Source organism: Cyprinus carpio, chromosome B22 (assembly GCF_018340385.1).
Source record: "Cyprinus carpio isolate SPL01 chromosome B22, ASM1834038v1, whole genome shotgun sequence".
Taxonomy (NCBI): Eukaryota; Metazoa; Chordata; class Actinopteri; order Cypriniformes; family Cyprinidae; genus Cyprinus; species Cyprinus carpio.
Window position 1 is genome coordinate 34,306,868 of NC_056618.1, and position 24,453 is coordinate 34,331,320.

Genomic DNA, 24,453 nt, shown 5'->3' on the forward strand with positions numbered 1-24,453 from the left:
CACATAATAATAATAACAATAACAACAACAACAACAATAATAATAATAATAATAACAATAATAATCTGTTATTATTGTTTTTGTATAATGTTTCACTTGATGATAGTACAAAAATGAAAATTATAAAAATGAATACTAATATTAACACTAATTGCTTAGAAGAATGTACTGTGTGTAATAAATGGTTGTAAGAATTATTGTGTATGTCATCCTAATATTATAATTTACTATATTACTAATTTATTATAGTATGATATAGCATATAATATATATATATATATAATTATTGTGTCATTGTTAATACCATGATAATATTAAAAATCGAGTATTATTGTTCGCTGTTACATATATTTAATAAAAGGACAAAATTCTAATGTTGTATATTGTATATTTTAACTGATTTTATGTATAATTGCATATAATATAATTCTACATACATAATAATAAAATCGTGTATTGTTGCTGTTGTTGTTATACATAATGAATAATATAATTATATAATCTAATTGATAATTTAATTATATAATATTTATTTTTGTATAATGCTTCACTTGGAGTACAAAAAAAAGACATGAATTAAATAATAATATTAACAATAATAGCATTATTATCATCATGTAAAATAATAACATTATTATTATTATTAATGTTATTTTATATTTAATAATAGAAAATTATTTACAATAGAAAATACATAATAGAAAATTACAATATCATATATATAAATAATAATAATATGTATTTGTATTATAATTATTTATGTTATGTATAATTATACAATATTGCAATCTTATATGATATAAACAGTATTAATAATAAAAGTATTATATTATATTATTTTTAAAAGTAATAATAATAATAATTTAAAGAAATAAAGCTAGAAAATGTTGTGGCGCAGATTATTATTATTATTATATAAAGAAAGTGCATTTAAGATGTTTTATTGTGCTTTATTTCAGTGACTTGAGCAACAATAAAATCAGTTCCCTGTCCAACTCGTCTTTTGCCAACATGACTCAACTCACCACACTGTAAGTATCTCACTCACACACACACACACTCACACACACACACACACACACACACACACACACACACACACACACACACACACACACACTCACACACACACACACAAACACACACACAACACACACACACCCACACACACTCTCTTTCCATGGACGTCCTGCTGGCTGTGAGTGTGTGTTTAGGTCTGGCCGAGTGTTGTGGTGTTTTGCGGAGGACTCTTGAGTTATAACGCGCTTGCGCTGTATGTCCTCCTTGGGTTTGGAGGCCTGTCCTCTCTCCGTCTGCTGTGAGTTGTACTGGGCTCTCTCCTCTGAAACAACTCTACTGTCTCACAGGAAGTAGTGTAGTTTTGGATTGTCGACAAACACACAAGATGCAATGGTTTGAAGCTGCTCTCCACGCCCACACATTTCTTTCTTTTCCCCCGCGTTCTTTGTCCATTATTGCAGTCTCTTCCATGGCAAACAATATTTTGAACTACACCAGGGAGTCTCAGAGACGCAGCTCGTCTCTCCACAACCTGTGAGTCATCACCTTCTCACCATTCACCAACACACTGCACACACAGCATCGACGCTTCAGGTCTGTCACCCCCAGTATATGATAAACACACATGTCCAGGGCATGTTCCATCCCATAACAAGAGGAAAAAATTACCGAACAAATCATAGTTTGATCTAGATAACTGCTGCAAACGTTTTTTTTTGGATTGTGCCATCATTTTCTAGAGAACTAAATACGTTTCACTACATTTGTTTTTACTGTTAAAGCAAAAAAATTTTTTTTTTCTCACAAAAAACAGTTAAAAGTGGGGGGTCAGTTTTATCACTTTTATCTCTTAAGATAGAAGAGTGCTGGTTGAGGAGATTACCCCCTTCTATGTAAAGTGCTTTGAGTGCCCAGAAAAGCGCTATATAAATGTAAGGAATTATTATTATTATTAAGATATTTTTATAATGATTTTGGTAATATGAAATTATGTAATCACTGCAAAACAATGATTTTTGGTGGTAAGGCTACTGCTGTATTACAGTTATGAGAATCAAATGAAAATTGCCTTTTGGTATTTTTTTATTTTATTTTTATTTATATACTGTGCTAATATTATAGTAATATTGTGTGTGTGTGTGTATATATATATATATATATATATATATATATATCGATATATTATATATATATATATATATATATATATGACATATATATATATATACATATACAAAATACACATATTACTATAATATTAGCACAGTATCATTATTAATAAGATAATATAATCTCTAATCTATAATATAAATCTTATATATATAGGCACGAACTATTATATATATTATATATATATATAAACTGATTAACTAATTAATGTTCTTCCAATATTAATCATGATTGAATCCCTCCGGAAATACATGTAAGTTTTTCCAATCTGTCACATTACTATACATCAGACAGTGTAGTTTTATATTTGTTTAATGCCGTCGTTTGTAAATGAACTGAATGCGAATATTTTAACTGCATTAAAATATTATTAATGCCGTTAAATCTGGAAAAAAATTAACTGTCTGTGGTTAACCGTGCTTAATTTTTTCACAGCACTAAATAAATAAATAATGAATATCAAATAGTCATTTATTTCAGTTAGTATATTTCAGTGTTTAATTGTCCCAAAAGGCCACACTGTTCTAACTTTTATGGTTTTGTAATATTTTTTATTAGGTTTTTTATCTAATATTTATATTTTACTTTTCGCTTTATTTTAATAAACAATTTTTTTAAGTATAAATGATAAATTTTTTTGATGTAAAATGTTTGAATAATTCATCATCTCAAACTTGCCTTACTGGAATGGACGTTATAGTGAAAAAGTTCCAATCACAGTTACCTTCCATTTTTAAATTCGGACTGCTGGTATTTGAACCATTTCCAGTCAGTCGGTTTGCATCCTATCCATAGCACTGAAACGGTTTTTGCTAAAAGTGCTGCAATGATCTTGCACTTGCTGTTGACTGTGGTGAAAACGCAGTTTTGATTTAATTGGATTTTAGGTGCTAAAGCTTTTGCCACAGGTGGATCACAATAGCCTGTTTGTCACGACTTGAAACATTGGGTAGGTATAAACGGATACCAGCATTAGTGTTGGTTTAAGTCATATCTTTAAATCCAGGACGAATTTCACAGATGTAGACCTATTTGGCCAGTTTTCCGTCATCATCAGTTTCTCTCCCTTGTGTTGGTGTTCTCAAGGGTCCCAGTTCTGGGGCCATCTACTTTTTAATCTTGTACCATGCCTTTCCACGCTTGGTAATATAATTAACAAATATAAAACATTCTTTTTCATTTCCCCTACCTGATGGATTCTCGGTTTATACATTCCATGTGAATCAAATCTAGACATTCCCTGCAAGCCCCGTTATGGACTGTCTGCGGATCATTAAATTCTGGATGGCAAATAATTTCCTCCAGCTAAATAATGAAAAAAACGCACCCGGTGATTATTTTTTGGAAACTCTAAAACCAGAAACTCTATAGTCAGTAACTTAGACAGTCTCACTCCATATGTTAAGTCACATGCAAAAAAAAAAAAATGTAGGTGTTATTTTTGACTCTGAGCTTTGCCTTAAAAAAAGGAAATTAGCTAAGTTGTTAAATTCAGCCTATTATCAATTGAGAATCTTTCTAGGACATAAATCAACACTTTCCTTTAAAGGACTTGGAAAATTAATTCATTCATTTATCACATCACGATTGGACTCCTGTAATTCCCTTATACTTAGAGTCTTCCCCAATCTTCACTGGCTCGTTTGCAGATGGTCCTTCGTAGATGCAGCGGCCAGATTGTTAACTGGTTGCAAAGCAAAACTGTGGTCTATCACTCCAATTTTAGCGCCTGCTCCCCTGGCTTCGCTGTCCTCACTTTCAGAATATCATTTAAAATTTTGTTTATTGTTTCATAAAAGCACTTAATGGACAAGCTCCATCATACATTTCTGATATTATCTCATCATTTAATTCAATTCTCTCAGATCTGCTAATCAAGCTCTTTTACATGTCCCCACGGTCCTTGACTTAAGTTTAAAGGGGACATGAAGCCTTTGCGGTAGCTGCTCCACGGTTATGGAATCAGTTGCCACCTGACATTAAGAGTGCTCTGTCTAGTTTGGTTTTTAAGTCTAAACTTAAAGCGCAATTTTTATTCTATGGCCTTTCCTGATTTTTAAATTTATGGATTAGTATTGTTATCTTGGATTTAATTTGCATTTTTATTGTATTTTATTTTATACTTTACTGCATTTTTAATGATTTGTTTTGTACAGCATCTTTGCTCAGTGTAAGCTGAATTTAAATGTGCTCTATAAATAAGATTTACGTGCTAAATGTCTTTTTTTTATTCTCAAGTTAAACATAAAACATATTGATGTATTACAGTAATGGAGTTTATGTAATTGTGATGGACGAATACATGAAAAATAATTGCATTATGAATTATAATAATAGTATCATTCATAATATTATTGTGTTAGTAACGAATGAATAAGTTTGACGGTGCTATAATATCTCTCGAAAATATATTTTCTAAATATTAATGTACATTCATATTATTATGATCATTATCTATTATTATATGAGTCTTGCATAAGTATTATTATTCTGCTTTTTGTATGTTGTTTTAAAGTTTCACCTGATAGTAAAAACATTTTTTTGAAAAGAAAAACCACAACAAAAAAAAAGTACTGCAGATTGTAAATTATTATTATTAGCGGTAGTGGTATTAAAAATAATCCAAAATTAGCTTTGTTGTAAAATTGCTTTATATAAACATTTTTAGTCAAGTTTAAAATGAAAAAAAAAAAAGTTTATAAAAACTTTATGATAAAGGAAAACATAAAACGTATTTTAAAATGGATTACAGTGAATAAGTAATAAAAAAGTATAAATAAATGGACATAAATTGAACTTTTACAGCTGTTAATATGTTGAGTTTTCATTTCAAACAGGACATGAATGCATGAAGTTACACCTGACTGGTGTTGTCCTTTCCTCCTCGCTGCCGGTCTGGTTTTTTTCTCAGTGTGTGTGTGTGTGTGTTGTTTTCTCAGGGCGAATCGGAAGCGAACCCCTGTGACTGTTGACTGCCGCCTGCGCTGGCTCCTCTGACTAGGGTGAAGGCGGCTACAAGGAGACCGACGGACTCGCCCGCTGCGCCGGGCCGCAGGGCATGGATGGCAAGCTGCTGGCTCACCACGCACGGGAAAAACAGCTTCCTCCAGTGCACAGTTTGCGCTGACCGAGACCACCGTCTCAGAGAGGCAAAAAAACACCCACCTCTGTGAGGATTCAGCTGTGCCCAGCGCCTGCTCTCCCTCAGGTCCTGTGGATCCGTCCTGTGTCGGAGAAATGAAAGCGCGTGTTCGTCAAGACCCCCTGCCAGAAATCCAACGGCCGTGTGCCACGATCGCGACCCGCTACACCAGTACAAGTGCAGCTGCCCACAGGGATTACAAGGTCCTGAGCACGAACATGTCCACTGCTTCAATAACTGAGGATTTAACCTGCAGCTCACTTAGAGAAACAGTTCATGGAAAAAAAATGAAAATTAGCTGAAAATGTCCTCCACACCTCAGTCCATCCAAGATGTAGAGGGGATTTTTGTTTGTTTTTTCATCAGAGTTTGTAGAAATGTAGCATGGCATCACGTTTTCAACCAATGGATGTGAATAATAAGGTGCCGTCCAAATGAAGAGGTCCAAACAGCTGATAAAAACCAGTCACAATAATCCACAAGTAATCACACCACTGCAGTCCATCAGTTAACATCAATGTGAAGACGAAAAGCTGAAACAAATCCCAGCAGTAAGGACTTTTTTTATATTTATTTATTTTTTACTTTAAAAAACCATTGCTTCCAGCTAAAACACGAGTCAAATCAATCCCATAATATTGGTTTCTCCAGTGAAAAAGTGGTCTGGGTCTGTAATCCAGGAGAGAAATCTTACAGATCAAGCACCGTTGTACAAGCCCAAAATTCAGCTCTGAAGCCAATATTGTGGTTGTTTCCTAGCAGCTGTTTTGCACCTCTCATTCTTATTGTGAATGGGTGCCATCGAAGGATGAATGAGTGAATGGGTGCCAGTGAAGAAACAAACTAATCTACATCTTGGATGACCTTTCAGCAAATTTTCATTCGCACTTTAAAGTGTTTCCACTTAAAGTTTAAAGTGAATTACCATCAACAACAATGTTTTTAATAGTTCTAATTTCTTTTTTTATATATACATTTGGTGCATACAGTAGTGCATCACATTCTAGAAGTAAACTTAAAATTGTGAACTGTAATTTCATGTTAATACAAAATAAAACTCTCAGAAAAATCTACAAATAAAATACAGAAATAAAAAAAAATCAAATTGAGTTATTTTAGTGTTATTTATTTTGTTATTTATTAATATTTTTAGTTCAAATTTTTTCTAGCTTAAGTTTTAGTGATTTTTTGTTTTAGTGTTTAGTAATTTTATTCATTCATTTTTTTATTTTGTTTTCCTGTATTCAACTTTTATCTTTGTTTCCATTGTAGTCATTTTAGTACTTTAACTTGAGTAATAATAAAGACCTACTTCATCTGTTATTTCGTACTGTAATTTATTTTTATTTAATTTTATTTTTTAGTTTTTAGTTACAATGTCGTTTTGAACAGTAAGATTTTTATTTTTATTTTTTTTACGAAATGTCTTCAGCTCAACCAAGCCTGCATTTATTTGAATCCAAAATAAAGCAAAAACTGTAACATTATCGATTTTTTTTTTCAATTTAAATATAACTCTTTTGCTATTGGAATATAGTTTAAAAATGTCATTTATTTTCTGTGATCTAAAGCTGAATTTTCAGCATCATTACTTCAGTTCTTCACGTGTCACAATGATCCTTTCCGAAATCATTTGTTTTTTTCCCCTTAAAATAAACATGCTGATTTACTGCTCAAGAAACATTTATTATGATTATTATTATTATCTATGTTGAAAAACAGCTAAGTAGATTTTGTCAGGTTTCTCTGATGAATAGAAAGTTCAGAAAAGAACAGCCATTTATCTGAAATTGAAATCTTTTTGTACATTATAAGATGTCTTTATCATCACATTTTGATCAATTGCAAAAGCGTTCCCTGTGAATAACGTTCATTAAATAATTCTAAATTCTGCATACCTTTGCTCGTATGATACCAATTCATAATAGTCTGCAGGCTGGGATATGAGCTAGAAGACCACTTTCTTTCAAAAAAACATGAACAAACTCTTACTGTTTCAAAAAAAACTTTGACTGGTAGTGTATGTCATCAGTTTTTATTATTTATTATAATCATTATAATTTTCAGCCACATAAAAGCAAGATAAAATCCGACCCTCTGGAAAATGAGCATAATCCAGAAAAGCAGTCCAGCTTCGGTTGGCTTAGACTTCCTTTGAATCAATTGATACCAATCTCAAAATAACACATTTCTATAAAACCAAATAGACACCAAAAATGAACCCTCGCCCCATACAAAGCCAATCCCTGTAAACCGACACAGCAGACACTGTTTGAGAGTGATTGTCTGAAGGGCCGGATGCCACAGCTTTCTGGCCAGTAAACTCCATGCTTTCGTTTAAAGCCTCTCTGCTGGTGTTTCTAGGGGAGAAACTGTGGAGCTTTCTGTCAGACGCTTGTGAAGGCGTCTAATGTGTGAACGGAGGAATCCTATGCTGCTACAGCGGACGAGGCTAGCCGAGGCTTCAGGTGTCGAACACACACACCATCACTGGAAGATCTGAGACGAGACACGACAGCAGTGTCTGACTCTGTGTGTGTCTCCAGCTGCTGGTGTTCCTGATGGGCGTTCCGCGGGGCAGTTCTGTGAGGTGGATGTGGATGATATTGTGTGCGAGAAACAGCTGTGAGAATGGGCACCATCTGTGTGGACGGAGTGGGAACTTCAGCTGCGTGTGTGCCGCCAGCCCCTTCTCCAGGTCAGTGTTAGAGTGGCGCGCGCTGGTTCATGCTGTGCTCTGATTGGTGAAGCAGGGCTTGAATGTGTGTTACAGGACCAGAAGTGTGGAGGAGTTACGAGGAGGACTGTGTTACGCCGGGGTCAGAATCCCCTTGTCAGCCGCGGGGTCCCAACCGTGCATACCCACCGTCACGGGACCCCAAGTGAGCGAAAGACACTAATCATAAGATGCTTGTTATGATAAATGACGGTCCTGTAATAGATAATTTCTATCTAAGTAATAACATTAATTAACAGTATGGATTCATGCACTGCCATTCAAAGGTTTTGGGTTCTGTGAGATGTTTTAGTGTTTCTCAAAATCTTGCATTTTATTTGATCTGAAATACAGTCTCACTGTGAAATTACTGTTTTCTGTTAAAATATAGTTTAAAACTGTGTTTAGTGTCACGTGAATCTTCAGAAATCATTCGAAAGTTGTTGATTCGCTGTTCAAAAAAGTTTTTATGCTTTTAATGTCATCCCCCCACCCCCCCTCGGGATTTCTTTGACGAATAGAAAATTTCTAATAAACAAACCGAATTTTATAATATTACAAAAAGACTGAAAAAAAAATCTGTTGCATTGTTTGCTGAATAAAATAATATTCATTTTTTATATATTATTAGAAAAAGAAAATCTTGCTGACACAAAACATTTTCTACGGTATAGTGTACGTACTAAAATATTAATAAAATATAAAAGGGTATTGTTTATTCGTATATGAATTTATGTGAAATAAAAAAAAAAAAAATTTTGTGACTTAAAACGAAAGTTGATGTATAATATTTTTATATAACAATATGGATTTTACTATCATATTAACCATCATAAAATTTTATAACATAAAACAAACTAAAAATGTTTGCATATTTATATCCAGTAATATTCAATATTATATGAAAGAATTTCTTTGTTGTACATTTGAAATGGTAGTGTATGTTTAAAATATTTATATAAATATAAGTGAAATATAAAAGAAGTATATATTATTTATATGTAAAAAATTAACAATAAAGTGTGTTATTCTAATATTTTATATAAAGCTATTTTTCTTTGTCAGATTAGTCATATAAAATATGATTACATATTAAATCCTATTATTATAAATATAAAAACATATTACTACTGAGCATTAAAAACAGTACAGTATAGGTAATTAACAGTCTAGTGATAACCAATAGGCTGAGCACCAACAAAACAAACAGAAACGAAACTAATAATATATAATAATAAAAAATATCAAAGAGGTAAACAATAATTTGACCTTTTTAGACAAGCAATGTTAGTAACATGGCTGTAAAATCGTCATGTCTGGTACGACCAAAACATTAATGCGAATTTGTAAAAAACAGACAAAAAAATATGCTATTTAAAAAAAACCGGTGAATATCAGGTATTTAGGAGAGATAATATCATAGCATTTTAAATCAACTTCGAAAGTGCGTTGTGATAAAGAAAAAAGTTTTTCTTTGACCTGATGAATTTTGCCTCCTCATTCTGAGGGTCGCTGCGTAGGAATGTCGTTTCCTGTTCACTTCGTCACTGTTTATGGCAAATATTTGACTGTCGGCACATAAACAAGTGTAAGATAGGCCCGTTCAGCTGAAAAGCCGGCATTTAAAGGTGACTGAAATTAATGAAGTAAACTGAGATTTCTGACCTTGCTGTGGTTTGTTTCAGGTTCCTCTGTCCGAAGCCTGTTTCGTGGGCGACGACTGCAGTGTGGATTATAATGAATGTCGAGGGTTCTTAACGTCAGAACAAACGGGAGCGCGCCTGTGTGGAACTCATGTGGAGGGATACAACCTGCCTCTGGTCCTCAGGGCTACAGGTGAGGTCAACCACCCACATTACATTACACTCAAAACTACAAAAATTTTTTTGTTCCCCCCCCCCAGTTCAAACGTCATGCTTATTTCATACGAAAGACTAATATAAAATTTAGATGAAGCTTGCAGGATACTTGATGTATATTCCTAGTAGTTAATTTTAAAATGATTTAAATAACAGTAACATTAAAATGTGTTTAAAAAAAATTTTATAAGATCACAAAAATGTTTTATATAGTGACATAAGATGGATACAGTGAACAAAATATATTTTCTCATATGTCAAATGTTCAGTATGCATCACCACATGATCATTTTAATAGAATTTGTAAAGAAAAAAACCAGCATTATAAAATACATGTTCAAAATGTTTCATCAATATTTCTAGCTGTTCATGTTTTACTCCATGTTTCTTTTTCTCTGGTAAAAATATAAAACCCAGCGCAAACTCCTGCCTATCAATATCTGTCAAGAGATGTAGGAACGTTTCATTCATTAGATTTAAAATCAAAAAATACATCACAAAATCCAGTTAATACACACAAGACTTTAATTCGCCTCTTTTACTGATGAAAATGTTTTTCTTGCTGCGAATTAAATTTTATTTTTTCGATATTTTTTGCGGTTGCGTTAAAGTATGTTGTTATACATCTGTTGATATGAATTTCTAGATTTTTTTAAAACTAGCATATAATTTTCTATTATTAATTCTATTAGTATATTAATCTTATTTCCATAATGACATTACATTACTATTATAGCTATTATCGGAATTATTATTAGATGGATGGATGGCTTGTATGGATATATAGATCGATAGATAGATTTAATTTAATTAAATCTCTTACTTCCATAAATTATTAATTGAATGTTACGATACATATTAAAAAACTATTATTATTAATACAAACCCGTCCACTAAATTCACAGTCGTGGTACAGGAAAAAAACACAACCAAACAACAATGATGATAATAATAATAATAATAAATAATATATATTTGACCTTTTTATTACAATAGCAAGATTAGTTAAGACTTTGAAAAATTAATGTTGTGTAAACGTGCCTCCAAAACATAATTATTAAGTTTATAATTCAAGATCCTTCACATTTATAAAATTACATTGAAAAATGTAGTTTAAAAACTTTTAAGAGAATTATTACATTTGAATATTTTCATCGAAGGTTTAACTCAAATATGTTATAAAATTTTAAGTCTTTGGTTACACTACACAAACATTTTTAGAGTACCTAAATGTAACTTTCTACTTTTTATTAACACAATCATAAAAGTTGTTTTTCAAGACCATATTACAAGCAACATTAAACAAAGAACACTGATTTGAACATTTACATTTACAATATTACAATTCAATGGAAGCAGTACAAATCAACAAAAGAGCTATAATATGCAAGTCTCAGAAATAGCTTAACGTAGTACACGTAGTTTTTTTTTAATTATATAATAAATAAAAAAACGACCAGAATAGTAAAAAGAATGAGTGCAAGCTAGTTTAGGGGGTTCGGTGTTAGAATCTGTCTTTTTCCGTCACGGAACTACTCTTGTTTATTTTATCACGGACACTCTCGTTCGTCATCTGTGGCATGATCTGTGCATTGTTATTATGCAGTAGCGTTTATGATGGCGTGTTGTGTTTTGTGTTAGCGTGTCAGCGGTCGTCTGTGTGAAGTGTCCTCTCGGGGCTCCGGCTGGGCTGTGAGTCAGCTGCTCTGTGAGAATGGAGGCCACCCTGCCATTGGTCTGTGGAGAGAGGTGGTACTCGGTACTGCACCTGCCATGTCGTGTCTGCCGGGAAATAAATTTGAGGTTCGATGGCGGGGTTCGGCTAGCGCTGCGAAAAAACTGCTCAGCCGTCAACTTCATCGACAGAGACTCAGACTAGTACCTGCTGATGCTCAGTGACCTCAAGAACGGCGGCCGACAGAACCAAACATCACGCTACAGGTGCAAATATATAAAATAAATAAATAGATGCTAACATATCATTATATTATCACTTTGTTGTGGATATATTAAAAGAATATTACTGTAGTGATAGTCCTTCTAGAATTTTTTTTTCCACATGTGGCAGCATACATGTGAACTATAACTCACATTTAACCACCACAAACATGTATTAGGTTGTTATGAGTGCTGTTTAATTTATGATAATGCGAGAGAGACCGTGACCTTCACCATATGCCCAAAATATAAAGCAAAAACAGCTCCATAAATTAATAAATTCTTTTCGGTCCACGCAATGTGCTCGGGATTCATTTTCTCTGACCTTGGCACATGAAACATCTGTCGTGCGACAGGTAAATGTAAATGTAAATTTAATGTAACATCCATATGTCGAGTAATTGTCATATATTTTATGTTTCGTCTTCTGCTTGTTGTTAGATTCAAGGAATGCAATGCAAAGCATACCGTGAAACAACACACAAGACATATTATGGAAACACTCTGTTAATAGCTGCATTGCGGTAAATATGCATATGGAAATAAATAAGTTAGGGATAACCGAATGGTATATATATTTATTACCCACAAGGTTAATATATAAAATATTACTTAGTTTTTTTATAGAAATACAAAACCATTTTTCCTTAAAAATGGTATTTTGGTGTGAGTGCGTGTGAATACACACAACACACATAATATTGATAGACTCTATATAACCCTCTCTTGCTCAAATACTCTTTAATTCATATTATATACTATAGAAGTATAACACACTTGATGTATTTAATAAATAGTTATTACATCCAATATTTAAACATAAATTACAATCCAAATGTATTTTTATTTTTTTCTTATGGTGCTTTTTTTTAAAGAAATTAATATTTTGCATCTATCACAGGATCCTTAAATTGATCATGAACCAGGAAGTATAAAAGTTTTAATATCAGTAAAGGTATTTATGATGTTAGCAAATAAATCAAATAAATCAAATATTATATATATGTTTTGTTGCCACCATTTTAGTTTTACGTGTAGTTTGTACCACATTGTTAAATAAAAGGAAAAATATATAAAACAATTTAACGTTTAAAAAAATAAGAATAATTAAATAAAATAATATAGATATATATATCTAAGAGGATATAGTATGCATGTTTGTGATGTTGCATTTATATAAAATCTTTAGGACAACAGATGATTGTTCACAAGTTTGTTTTTCACTATGCTGTGGACAGAAATTCAGCAAGTGGACAGGGAATAATCGGTCTTAAAGACTTTTATAAACATCTACAAAGGCAAATCAGCATTGATGCAATACAATTACGAATTTTATTACTATTTAATTAGATATATTAGCCACTCAAATAAACATTAGTACAACAGGTGGTTAATGTAAAAAAAACAATATTTAATTTAGATACAATATAAATAGGCTTTTTAAGTAATAACGATTTTAAGTTAAGTTTTCTTAATACAGAGATAACTAATAGAATTACATTTTATATTGATTGATATACATGTTAAGAAAATATATTTCATCTTTACTTCATATAAATATAAATATTTATATGAAGATGAAAATATTGGAAAAAAGTGAGAAAACGTCTAATTTTTTGCATTAAATTGATGCAAAATCATGTAGAAATGTGTTTTACAAAGAGTTATTTTTTCAGTGGATGTTGTCAGCACTTGTGTTCTGTGTATCTGGAATGCATTTATTGACAGCCCTACCAAACCCACTGAGGATTTGAGAAAAAAAAAGCATTTTTCACATTTTTTCTGATAAAAAATGGTAAAGGGATAGTGCCAGTTACACATCACTAAAGTATGTCCAGGGGGAACACGGGGGAATTTTTTTTTTCGCATAGTATAGGATCCGGCAGAAGAGCGACGCCTCCCATTATGTATGGTTCGTTAGGGTCAAAGTTAACATATAAAAAACACAAATAAAAGTGGCGTATGGCAGGACCATGATGTCAGGTGGATCACCCCATTGTATTGAAGCTTGTTGAGACTTTGGCTCCCTGACGAATAGGAATGAGATGAGCGTGCTATTTTTTTAGCGAAGCCAGGATGCCGGATTCAGCCATCGAATGCACTGATCAAAAGTGACAAAAGACATATTGATAGTGTAGTTACGGAAAAGATTTCTATTTTCCAATTTGATAGAATATTTTAATTAACTTTCATTGAAGAGATCCTGAAAAACAAAAAAAAAAGTAATATGGTACATAACAGCAAACACGAAGCGGAAGAAGGAATTTTGTATTCACAAATGGTGCTGTGAATCTTGACTGGCACAGCACAATCAGCGAAATGTTAGGAATACTTGGACCCCGGAGTTCAGCATAGGATACATTGAATAAATAATGAGTGATCATGTGACCCTGGAATACTGGAGTAGCTTAAGGTAATGGTCCAGGCCAGAGTGAAAATTCAGTTTGATCGCACTAATAACTGTTAAATTTTAAATAATATATTCCATAGGAAACAGTTGTGAATAATTAAATAATATTGTGCAGAATTTAAATATTTGTTATATTTTTAATCAAATAAATGCAGCCTTGGTTGAGCACAATGTCAACAGATGTCTTTACAGAAATCTCAAACGATTTGGAGCAGCACAACTCTTGCGTTCGGACTCTTTCTCTCAGGTCTCCACCGCTGAAGACAATGGGATTCTTCTTTACAACGGCGTCGACGACCACATCGCAGTAGAGTTCCACCACGTCGGCTCCGTGTCAAAGTGACCTGTGACGCAGGCAAAATCAGCCGGGGAACTGCCCATTTACCGGTTTTTACCACCATCCACAAAGAGTACATACACTCCTTCTGATTCACCGCTTTACCAGCCGGAATCCGGGGAACACCTGCGTCATGATGTCACGGCTGCTGATTTCGGATTCAACCTCTCACTCGGAGATTTCCACCTGTGAATACGACTCTCGGACGCTTTTCACAGCCCGTCTCGACCATGAACGAGCTGACCCTTTATGAGCGGATGCATAGTCGGCGGCACCTCAACCCTGTGGACGGAGGCTTCCCTACGACTCTGGACAGCTTGGGACAACGTCCAGGTCCCCTCACCAAGACTCCCCCGCTATACGTCGGCGGTACAATTTCGACATTTGACTGCAAAAAAATCATTAATTTACAGAAAAAATAATAGTATTAATCGCTCCTGAATGAATCAAACGTTTAAATGATTCGGTTCAGACGTCCGCAATGACTCACTTATTAACAGTGACCTTGCTGCCACCTACTGGCGGTTTTAATTTCACATTCAGAGTATCTTTTATTATTTTAATAATTGTATGTTTCAAAACAGTTATGCATTTGTAATTGCAGGTTAAATGCGCTCATGTTCGGCACTAAACAGTAGTGTGTAAATGCTAAGCTAATGCCACTTCAGATGCAGCTTCTGTGTTTTCCTCTGCGCGCTGCAAAGATGAATTTTGTTGATACTGATTTTATTGTGCTTGGTAACAGCCCAAATGTCTTATTCAAATGTCTTAGCCAAAACACAACTGTTTCAAGTCTGGTTAAAACACACAATGCATTGTTTAAATGGGAAACCTAACTTCATGGTGTTAAATGAAAATGTTGTTTTTATTTATACAAACGTGAATGTGTTGTAAAATAATGTTTTTGAGTGTATCTCTAAATGTATGTTTCATCCATCAGGAATGCCTGAAAACACGCAGTCGCTGTCTTTGAACCAGTGGCCGTCTCTCAACGGCTCCAGTTTTCAGGGCTGCATACGAAACCTGTACATCAATAGGAGCTGCAGGACTTCACGCGCACGCAGATGAAGCCGGGAGTGGTGCCGGCGCCAGGCCGATGGCCTGTCAGGAGCTGCGCTGCGTGAACGGACTGTGTCAGCCGGACTCCGACACCGGGCCCGTGTGCCGCTGTCAGCCGGGATGGGGCGGCAAACACTGTGATCAGGCCCTGCTGGCAGCCGCCACCAACCCCTGCCAGAAAAACAAGTGCGTACCTGTGTGTTCATGCTGCATGAAAATCTGGAATCTGAGGGGGCAAAAAAGTCCAAATATTCAGAAAATCATTATAAATATATTAGATTTTAAATATATTAATGTAACATCAAATATTTAATTTTTAAATATATATTTTTTTTATTTTATATATGTAAAAATGTTTTAAAATAAAAATATTTTATATAAAAAATTATGGCTTTTAGTTGATTAATCACGATTAATCACATCCAAAATAAAAGTTTTTGTTTTGATAATATATGTGTGTATACTGTGTATATTTTATTAGGTATATAAATACACACACATGCATGTATATATTTAAGAAGAATATGTTATGTATGTTTATATATTAAATATATTTATATATAATATAAAATATAAGAATATAAATATATAATTGTATATACATGTAAATAGTTTCTAAATATATAATTTTATGTGTGTGTATTTATATATACATAAAAATATACCCTGTACACATACATATATTATGTAAACAAAACTTTTATTTTGAATGTGATTAATCGTGATTAATCATTTGACAGCCCAAATATTTTAACAAACCTCCAATATAAGATAAATATATAAATAATATATTTTCTATTTTATATATTATGCTTTTATAGTATATACCACGTGGAAATGCCAGCTGAATGTTTCTATTTAAATGATTCAATTTTATGATATATACATATTGTTTATATATTTTATATAAAAAGTCAAACATTTTAATTTATCTGTAAAAATAATTTTATGCTATATAACCATGTGGTAATGCCTACTGAATATTGGACATAAAATAGAACTAGATGTATTTTTTTTATTTATATATTTTATGTAAAATATATTTCAGTTCATCTATATTCTAAAACATTTGTAATATTATTTATTTAAAATTATTATATTAAATAACCATGTGGTAAAGCCAATTGAATGCTTTTATAAAAAACCCAAAACCATCATTAAATCATAATTTAATTATTTTTATAGAAAAATATACAGTAGCTAATATAATTTCATAGATAAAAAAAATACATTTTTACACATGAGATGAAATATGAAAACATATGTATATTATATATATATATATACTTCAATTTTCAATTATATATATATATATATATATATATTTATATTTATATTTATATTTATATTTATAGTGTGAGACTGAATCAGGCTCATCCTATTGAAGCATCAAATCTTCGACTATTCGGGGTCACCCCTACTTTCGAGTAGTAATTTAATTTCATAATATAAAAAACAGTATTATCCAGTAAACTTGTGTAAAAAATTCCATTAATATGAAATAAATCACTGTTGTACCACCAACTCCTATTTAAGGCAGTTTATAATCACAAGGCCAGATTTACTAACAGCTTTTGCCAGTTCAAACCGTCTTTTGGCATTGAAAAAACTACCATCGGGATTTACTAAAGACGCACTGAGAAACAGTCATTTTTGCAACTGACCTTATTTGCATATGCATTTGTAGGCGTTTCATTGTTCCCATGAATTTTGCATCTGAAAGAGTGTTTAAATTAATCGTGCAACATGTTTTATTAAGGTTTGTGTTAATTTACTGGTGTTTGTGCCATTATTTATCAGGCCAAAAAAAAAGCGTGTCTTAACCCATTTAGTGCCTGTGTTTTTAGTAGATTTAGGTGATTTTTTTGCCATTGTGCTCTCATGCTAATTGGCCCAGTTTAGTTAATCTGGCCCCTGGTCCAAACTGATTGTCCTCTCTCTTGCTGTAAGGTGTGTTCACGGCACCTGTGTCCCGGTGGACCTGCAGTCGTACCGCTGCGAGTGTGCGGACGGTTTCCAGGGGCCCCTGTGTGCTCAAGAGGACGAGGCCCCCGGCCCCTGTGCGGCGCTCTCATGCCAGCATGGCTTCTGCGAGGTATCACCCACGGGACAGGCGCAGTGCGTTTGCGACAGCGGCTACAGCGGCCAGTTGTGCGACACCGGTAAAAAATGCTCATTTACACAACAAACCGTTATCATAAGCCATAGATCTGAGTAGTAACTGAATACATGTAATCTGGATTATGTAATCAGATTCCAAAAATTAAGTACTTGTAATAAGATTACATTTTAAATACTCATAATCTGACTACAGTTACTTTTTTGTTGATTACATGATTACATATTATTCAAACAATAGCAACAAAATTATCAATAATTTATTGATTTTCCCTAATTCCTCTTTTTCAGTTTTGTTGACATTCACACAGAGAACAGTCATTAGTCAGGTGGATATAAAAGTGAACGGGCCACGCAGCATTTGACCACTGGATTTACAAAAATCAGTTTTATGACATGTTTTCTCAACATTGCAACTACTGATGAACACATTGATTTTTATTTGAATCATCACTCAGTAGGTTGTTTAACCTTGTATTACTGTGTCTTTGGAGGGCTTTTGTCTTTCAAACACATTAAAGTGCACATTCACAGTATTTTTTATTTACATGTTGTGCAGGGATTCATAAACGTTTATTTGTCTCTTTCACTTAATGTATTTATTTGAATTCTCCCCTGAGAAATTAAGGTAATAAATTATTAATTAAGTATCACATTTGCAAATTCACGCACAGTTCTCTGACGTTGGTTATAATCACATGAGATGCAGGTAAACAAATTATATTTTTCAGTAAAAGTGTTTTATTTTGATTGTTATTTTAAAATTATTTTAATTTCACATTTTTATGATTTAATTAATTAGTAGCTTTTCATTAAAATTATAACCCCCCTGCAGTTCTTCATGAACCCCAGTTTAAGAGATAGAGGTCGACCGATATGGGTTTTTCTCTGGCCGATACCGATATTTATAGATCAGGGCAGCCGATATATGCCGATATGTTGTGGTTATTTTCTTTTTTCCCCCCATACATCTCATAAAAGAGAGTTTGAGTAAATGTTTATTGTAGGGTACAATAGTAATAGTAGTACTAGAAGCCTAATTCATAGTCATAATACATGGCTCAAAACTTCAAAACGTTTTAGGAGGCCGTGGACGAGTGTTAACTTTTATAAATAATATCTCTTTGGTTTTGAGATTTTAGTCTTTGCAACTTTACAGTTCTTCTTCATGCACCAAGAGCTTTGTAACACTACAAAGAGAAAGGAAAACTTGAAAGTGCATCATATGACACCTTTAAGAAAAAAAATTCTTAATCTTTGCACTTTTATATCAATATGGTACAAGATTATCCTATTCAAATCAATATGGCAAACCAGTTAGGTCACAAGTAATCTAAAAGTACTCTGATTTTATTACTTAAAATGTGTAATGTAATGGATTACATTACTAACTACAATTTTTGTTGTGTAATTTGGAATCAGTTACAGACTACAATTTTCTAGTAATCTACCCAGCTCTGTATGACTGTACGCTTTGCTTCCAGTGGCTCCGTGTCGGGGCGAGTCGGTGCGGGACTTCCATCGCGTGCGGCGCGGTGAGGTCCAGTGTCGCAGCACGCAGCCGCTGTCCTGGGTGGAGTGTCGTGGAGGCTGCAGGCCGGATTCGGGCTTCTGCTGTGGCGGCACCAGGGTGCGACGCAGACGCTACAGTTTCGAGTGTGACGACGGCAGTTCATTCACGCAGGACATCGAGAAGACGGTCGAATGCGGCTGTGGAAAGTGTGTGTAGTCTTCAGAGATCACAGAAGACATTAAAAGAGAAAATAGTGTGCATTTGTATCTGTGGACCGTAACATCTGTGAGGTAGCTTGAAGAACTATTTAAGAAAAGATAACCCTTTGCATGTGAATGATGAATTATGGGTATTTTGTGCCGTCAGGCGAGGAATTATTAATGTCGGAAGTAAAAATCTAACAAGTGGATCTTAGATTTAAGAGTACAGTTTAACGGACAGCATGTTATACAAAATTTATAGTATTTAATATAATTGTAAAATATTTGTTTAACATTAATTTTAATTGTAATATACATACGGTTTTTAATTTCCATATAGTATTTTTGTATGTTGAACACCGACATCGGTGATGTGTAATTTTTTACCTTTTAGTCTGTTTTCTGCACATAATTGTTTGACAAAGTAGTTTAAGCAGCTTTTTTGTTCCATTTAATGCCGTCTCATAAGTGTTTTTGTCTTTGCAAGTGTTTCTATTTATTTCATTAAAGGTTTTTGCCTCTTTAAAAGGCTGGTTTTACCCTAAAGTGTTTTTTTTTTTTTTTTAGGTCTGTTTATGTGATTTCTACCAAGCCCCATGCCGATAGAAAAAAAAAATGCTATGGTATATGAGTGGTTATAAACGAATAAATGAAACGCATTTGTCCGTGTTTCACTCAGTCTTGAATCGCACTCGCGGAAAGCACTTCAGAAATAGTGTCTCTTCCGCAGCTTGGTACGCTTTCAACCCGTTTTTTTAGTCTCGAGCAAGACTGTACGACATTCACATTACATGAATTGACTGATTTTTACGTAGAAAGGGCAACAGCGCACCGCATTAAAAGAAATTATCATTTATGTTTTCATAACTGCTCGCCAAATTCAAAAACGAAACTAAAATTAAATCATCTTTGAGAGCAAGGGGGCCCCCTGGTGTTTCGGAGGCCCTACTCAGCTTGCGTATTTTGCGTATAGGGAGGATCGGCTCTGCCGCCAAGAAACTTTGCATTTTATTGCAAAATTCAATTAAATTCAATTCAGTTCAAGTTTATTTGTATAGCACATTTTACGATACAAATCATTGCAAAGCAACTTTACAGAAAATTAAGTTTCTAGAATATTTAGTAGTAGCTTATCAGTGATGACTGTCAGTTCATGTGCATACGGCAGAAATGTTCAGAAAAATCAATAAAAGACGTAAACAAACAGACGATTAATGCTATTAACAGCAATTATGCTATTAAACTTATAGCAAAATGTGGTAGTTCTGTATGTTGTCTCTGGGTTAGCATCATCTGAGGTCCTCTGAGGGGTTGGCATCATCTCTTCTCAGGTGTTCTGGATCCAGACTGGAGCTTGTGTAAATCCCGTGGCAAAACAGAGAAACAAATAGAGACATAATTAGCGTAGCTGCTGTTCCCAGCCAAGTAAAATTAATTAGTTTAACCCAAGTTAAAGAATAATAATACGCATTTGATCAGATATAACTGCAGTCCAAAATTATGAGATGCATTATTTGAATGCTTGGCCAAAGAGGTGTGTTTTTAATCTAGATTTAAACAGAGGAAGTGTGTCTGAACCCCGAATTGTATCAGGAAGGATATTCCAGAGTTTGGGAGCCAAATGCGAAAAAGCTCTACCTCCTTTAGTGGACTTTGCTATCCAAGGTACTATCAAAAGTCCAGCGTTTTGTGACCTTAGGGAGCTTGATGGGTTGTAGCGTGGTAGAAGACTAGTTAGGTACACAGGAGCTAAAGCATTAAGGGCCTTATAAGTAAGTAATAATATTTTGTAACTGATACGGAACTTAATGGGTAGCAAGTGCAGAGACTGTAAAATTGGGGTAATATGATCATATTTTCTTGACCTGGTAAGGAATCTAGCCGCTGCATTTTGGACTACCTGTAGCTTGTTTATTGAGGATGCAGGACAACCACCTAGAAGTGCATTACAATAGTCCAGTCTAGAGGTCATGAACGCATGAAGTAGCTTTTCTGCATCAGGAACAGGTAACATGTTTCGTAGCTTGGCAATGTTTCTAAGATGGAAGAATGCTGTATTTGTAACATGGGAAATATGATTTTCAAAAGACAAGTTACTGTCTAATATAACACCCAGATTTTTGACAGTAGAGGAAGTAACAGTACATCCGTCTAGTTGCAAATTGTAATCTACAAGATTATGTGTAATGTTTTTTGGTCCAATAAGTAATATCTATGTCTTATCTGAATTTAATAGGAGAAAATTATTGGTCATCCAGTCTTTTACATTTTTAACACACTCTGTTAGCTTAGATAATTTAGACATTTCATCTGGTCTCGTTGAGATATATAGTTGAGTATCATCAGCATAACAGTGGAAACTAATCCCGTATTTTCTAATGATATTACCAAGGGGCAACATGTATATTGAAAATAGCAGAGGACCTAGGACAGATCCTTGTGGCACTCCATATTTTACTGGTGATAAATGAGATGACTCCCCATTTAAATAAACAAAGTGGTAGCGATCGGACAGGTAGGATCTAAACCATCTTAAAGCCTGCCCTTGGATACCTGTATAGTTTTGTAATCTATCTATGAGTATGTCGTGATCTATGGTGTCGAACGCAGCACTAAGACCAAGTAAAACTAGCAATGAGATGCAGCCTTGATCTGATGCAAGAAGCAAGTCATTTGTAATTTTTAACAAGTGCAGTTTCTGTGCTATGATGGGGCCTGAAACCCGACTGAAATTCTTCATAGAGATCATTTTTTTGCAGGAAGGAGCACAACTGAGCAGACACAACTTTTTCTAAAATTTTAGACATAAATGGAAGATTTGAAATGGGCCTTTAATTTGCCAGTTCACAAGGATCTAGTTGTGGTTTCTTAACAAGAGGCTTAATAACCGCCAGCTTGAATGGTTTTGGGACGTGACCTAAAGATAACGACGAGTTAATAATATTGAGAAGCGGTTTTTCTGCTACAGGTAACAACTCTTTCAGTAATTTAGTGGGTACAGGATCTAATAAACAAGTTGTTGGTTTAGATGCAGTGATAAGTTTATCTAGCTCTTCCTGTCCTATAGTTGTAAAGCACTGCAGTTTATCTTTGGGTGCGATGGATAACACTAAAGTATTAGACGCTGTAGAATCTACATTTGTTATTGTATTTCTGATGTTATCTATTTTATCAGTGAAGAAATTCATAAAGTCATTACTATTTGGGGGAGTCGTGGGCCTAATGGTTAGAGAGTCGGACTCCCAATCGAAGGGTTGTGAGTTCGAGTCTCAGGGCCGGCAGGAATTGTGGGTGGGGGGAGTGCATGTACAGTTCTCTCTCCACCTTCAATACCACGACTTAGGTGCCCTTGAGCAAAGGCATCGAACCCCCAACTGCTCCCCGGGCGCCGCAGCATAAAAATGGCTGCCCACTGCTCCGGGTGTGTGTTCACAGTGTGTGTGTGTGTTCACTGCTCTGTGTGTGTGCACTTCGGATGGGTTAAATGCAGAGCACTAATTCTGAGTATGGGTCACCATACTTGGCTGAATGTCACGTCACTTTATTACTAATTCTGGGAATATTTAGATCGGGTGGCGTCTGGTTATTTGTTAATCTAGCCACTGTGCTAAATAAAAACCTTGGATTGTTTTGGTTGTTTTCTATAAGTTTGTGGATATGCTCGGCCCTGGCAGTTTTTATAAATATTTGCATTCTTGAGAGAGTTGGAGATTGTAGATTGTGCTGTGCGCACACACACAACCACAAAGTTGTCAAGTTGTTTTATTAATAAAATAGCCTATAGATATTAGATTGCTACATAAGCCTCAGCAATGAGGTGTAAAAAAGCTGTTTTTGAAGTAATACCCCTTAAGAAAACTAAAAAACCATGGTTACTATACATTTTATACATTTTAACCATGGATTAACCATGATTTTGCTGCACTAACCATAGTTTAATCATGGTATTTGTAGTAAAACTGTGGTTGTACAAATGGTAATCAATACGCCAAAAAACATTACTACACATCTACTACAATAAAACCATGGTTAATTTTTATAAGGGACACCTTTATTGTTTGTAGAGAGTTGTCTGTGCGTCTGTCATTCTCTCTCCATCTCTCTCTTTATCTCTCTTGATCAATAATTAATTCAAATAAATGCTATAATTCATTCAAATAAGTGTGATCTTACCACATGATTTCGTCTCTGAGTGATTTGAAGCGGGCAGAATGCTAGAGCTAACAAGCCGCAACTGATGAAAATAACTGTATTTTTTACCCATTCTGTCAAATATTGCACCGCAAACATCATTACCAGCTTTAACTTGTGAATGCTGGAAAATGACCATGCTAAAAGCAGGATAATGCATGGCTAGCTGTGCATTAAATTAGATTCATGCACAGCTAGCCATGCATTATCCCTAACATAGAACCTATAAACAGAGTAATAAATGTTGTGATGATTAATATGAAAATAAACATAATTTTTTGGATATATTGTGTGTTTAATTTATCTGTAAACATATAGTTTCACACTAGCTGTCGCATTTTGCACTATTTTTTTTTTTTTTTTTTTTTTTTTTGCGTAACCCACAAACCGAAGCCAACTCCTTTCACTGTGTTATTATTCAAACTGCTTTAGTGATGTGTATGACTAGTACAAACTGAACTCTCACTTAAGATGGCAGAACATATAAAGTCCACTTTGAAGCGCACTTACGGCAAATAAAATGCGTGTTAAGGAGTTACAGAGATTGTCTGCACACTTAGTGCAGAGAAGAAGACACATTAAAACTCAAAGTGATGAGATGACATAACGATCAGCCAGGTGCTCCTTATTAAACCACAGGATATTTGTCAGCAAACCCTAATGAAATGTTGACAAGCCACTGGAGATGGTGATAAATAAAGCGGCAAGAGCCAGGTGAGTAGTTGCAAACCACAATATGAGAACATTTGAGCGCTAAGCATTTACGAAATGCTGTTTAAT

At 34.1% G+C, this 24,453-nt stretch overlaps 1 protein-coding gene and 1 pseudogene across 2 annotated transcripts in view; both read left to right on the forward strand.

Annotated features, from left to right (window-relative positions):
- Positions 1 to 1,068, forward strand: part of LOC109046835 (slit homolog 1 protein-like) — a 32,528-nt gene extending 31,460 nt beyond the window's left edge. For both annotated transcript variants that reach the window (XM_042749355.1, XM_042749356.1), the window contains exon 23: positions 960 to 1,068. In XM_042749355.1, coding sequence (XP_042605289.1) covers positions 960 to 1,035 — 76 coding nt within the window. In that variant the 3' untranslated portion in view covers positions 1,036 to 1,068. The remainder of the gene's footprint in view (positions 1 to 959) is intronic.
- A 14,395-nt stretch (positions 1,069 to 15,463) lies between these two features.
- LOC122141577 lies at positions 15,464 to 20,021 on the forward strand (annotated as a pseudogene).
- Positions 20,022 to 24,453: the final 4,432 nt, after the last annotated feature.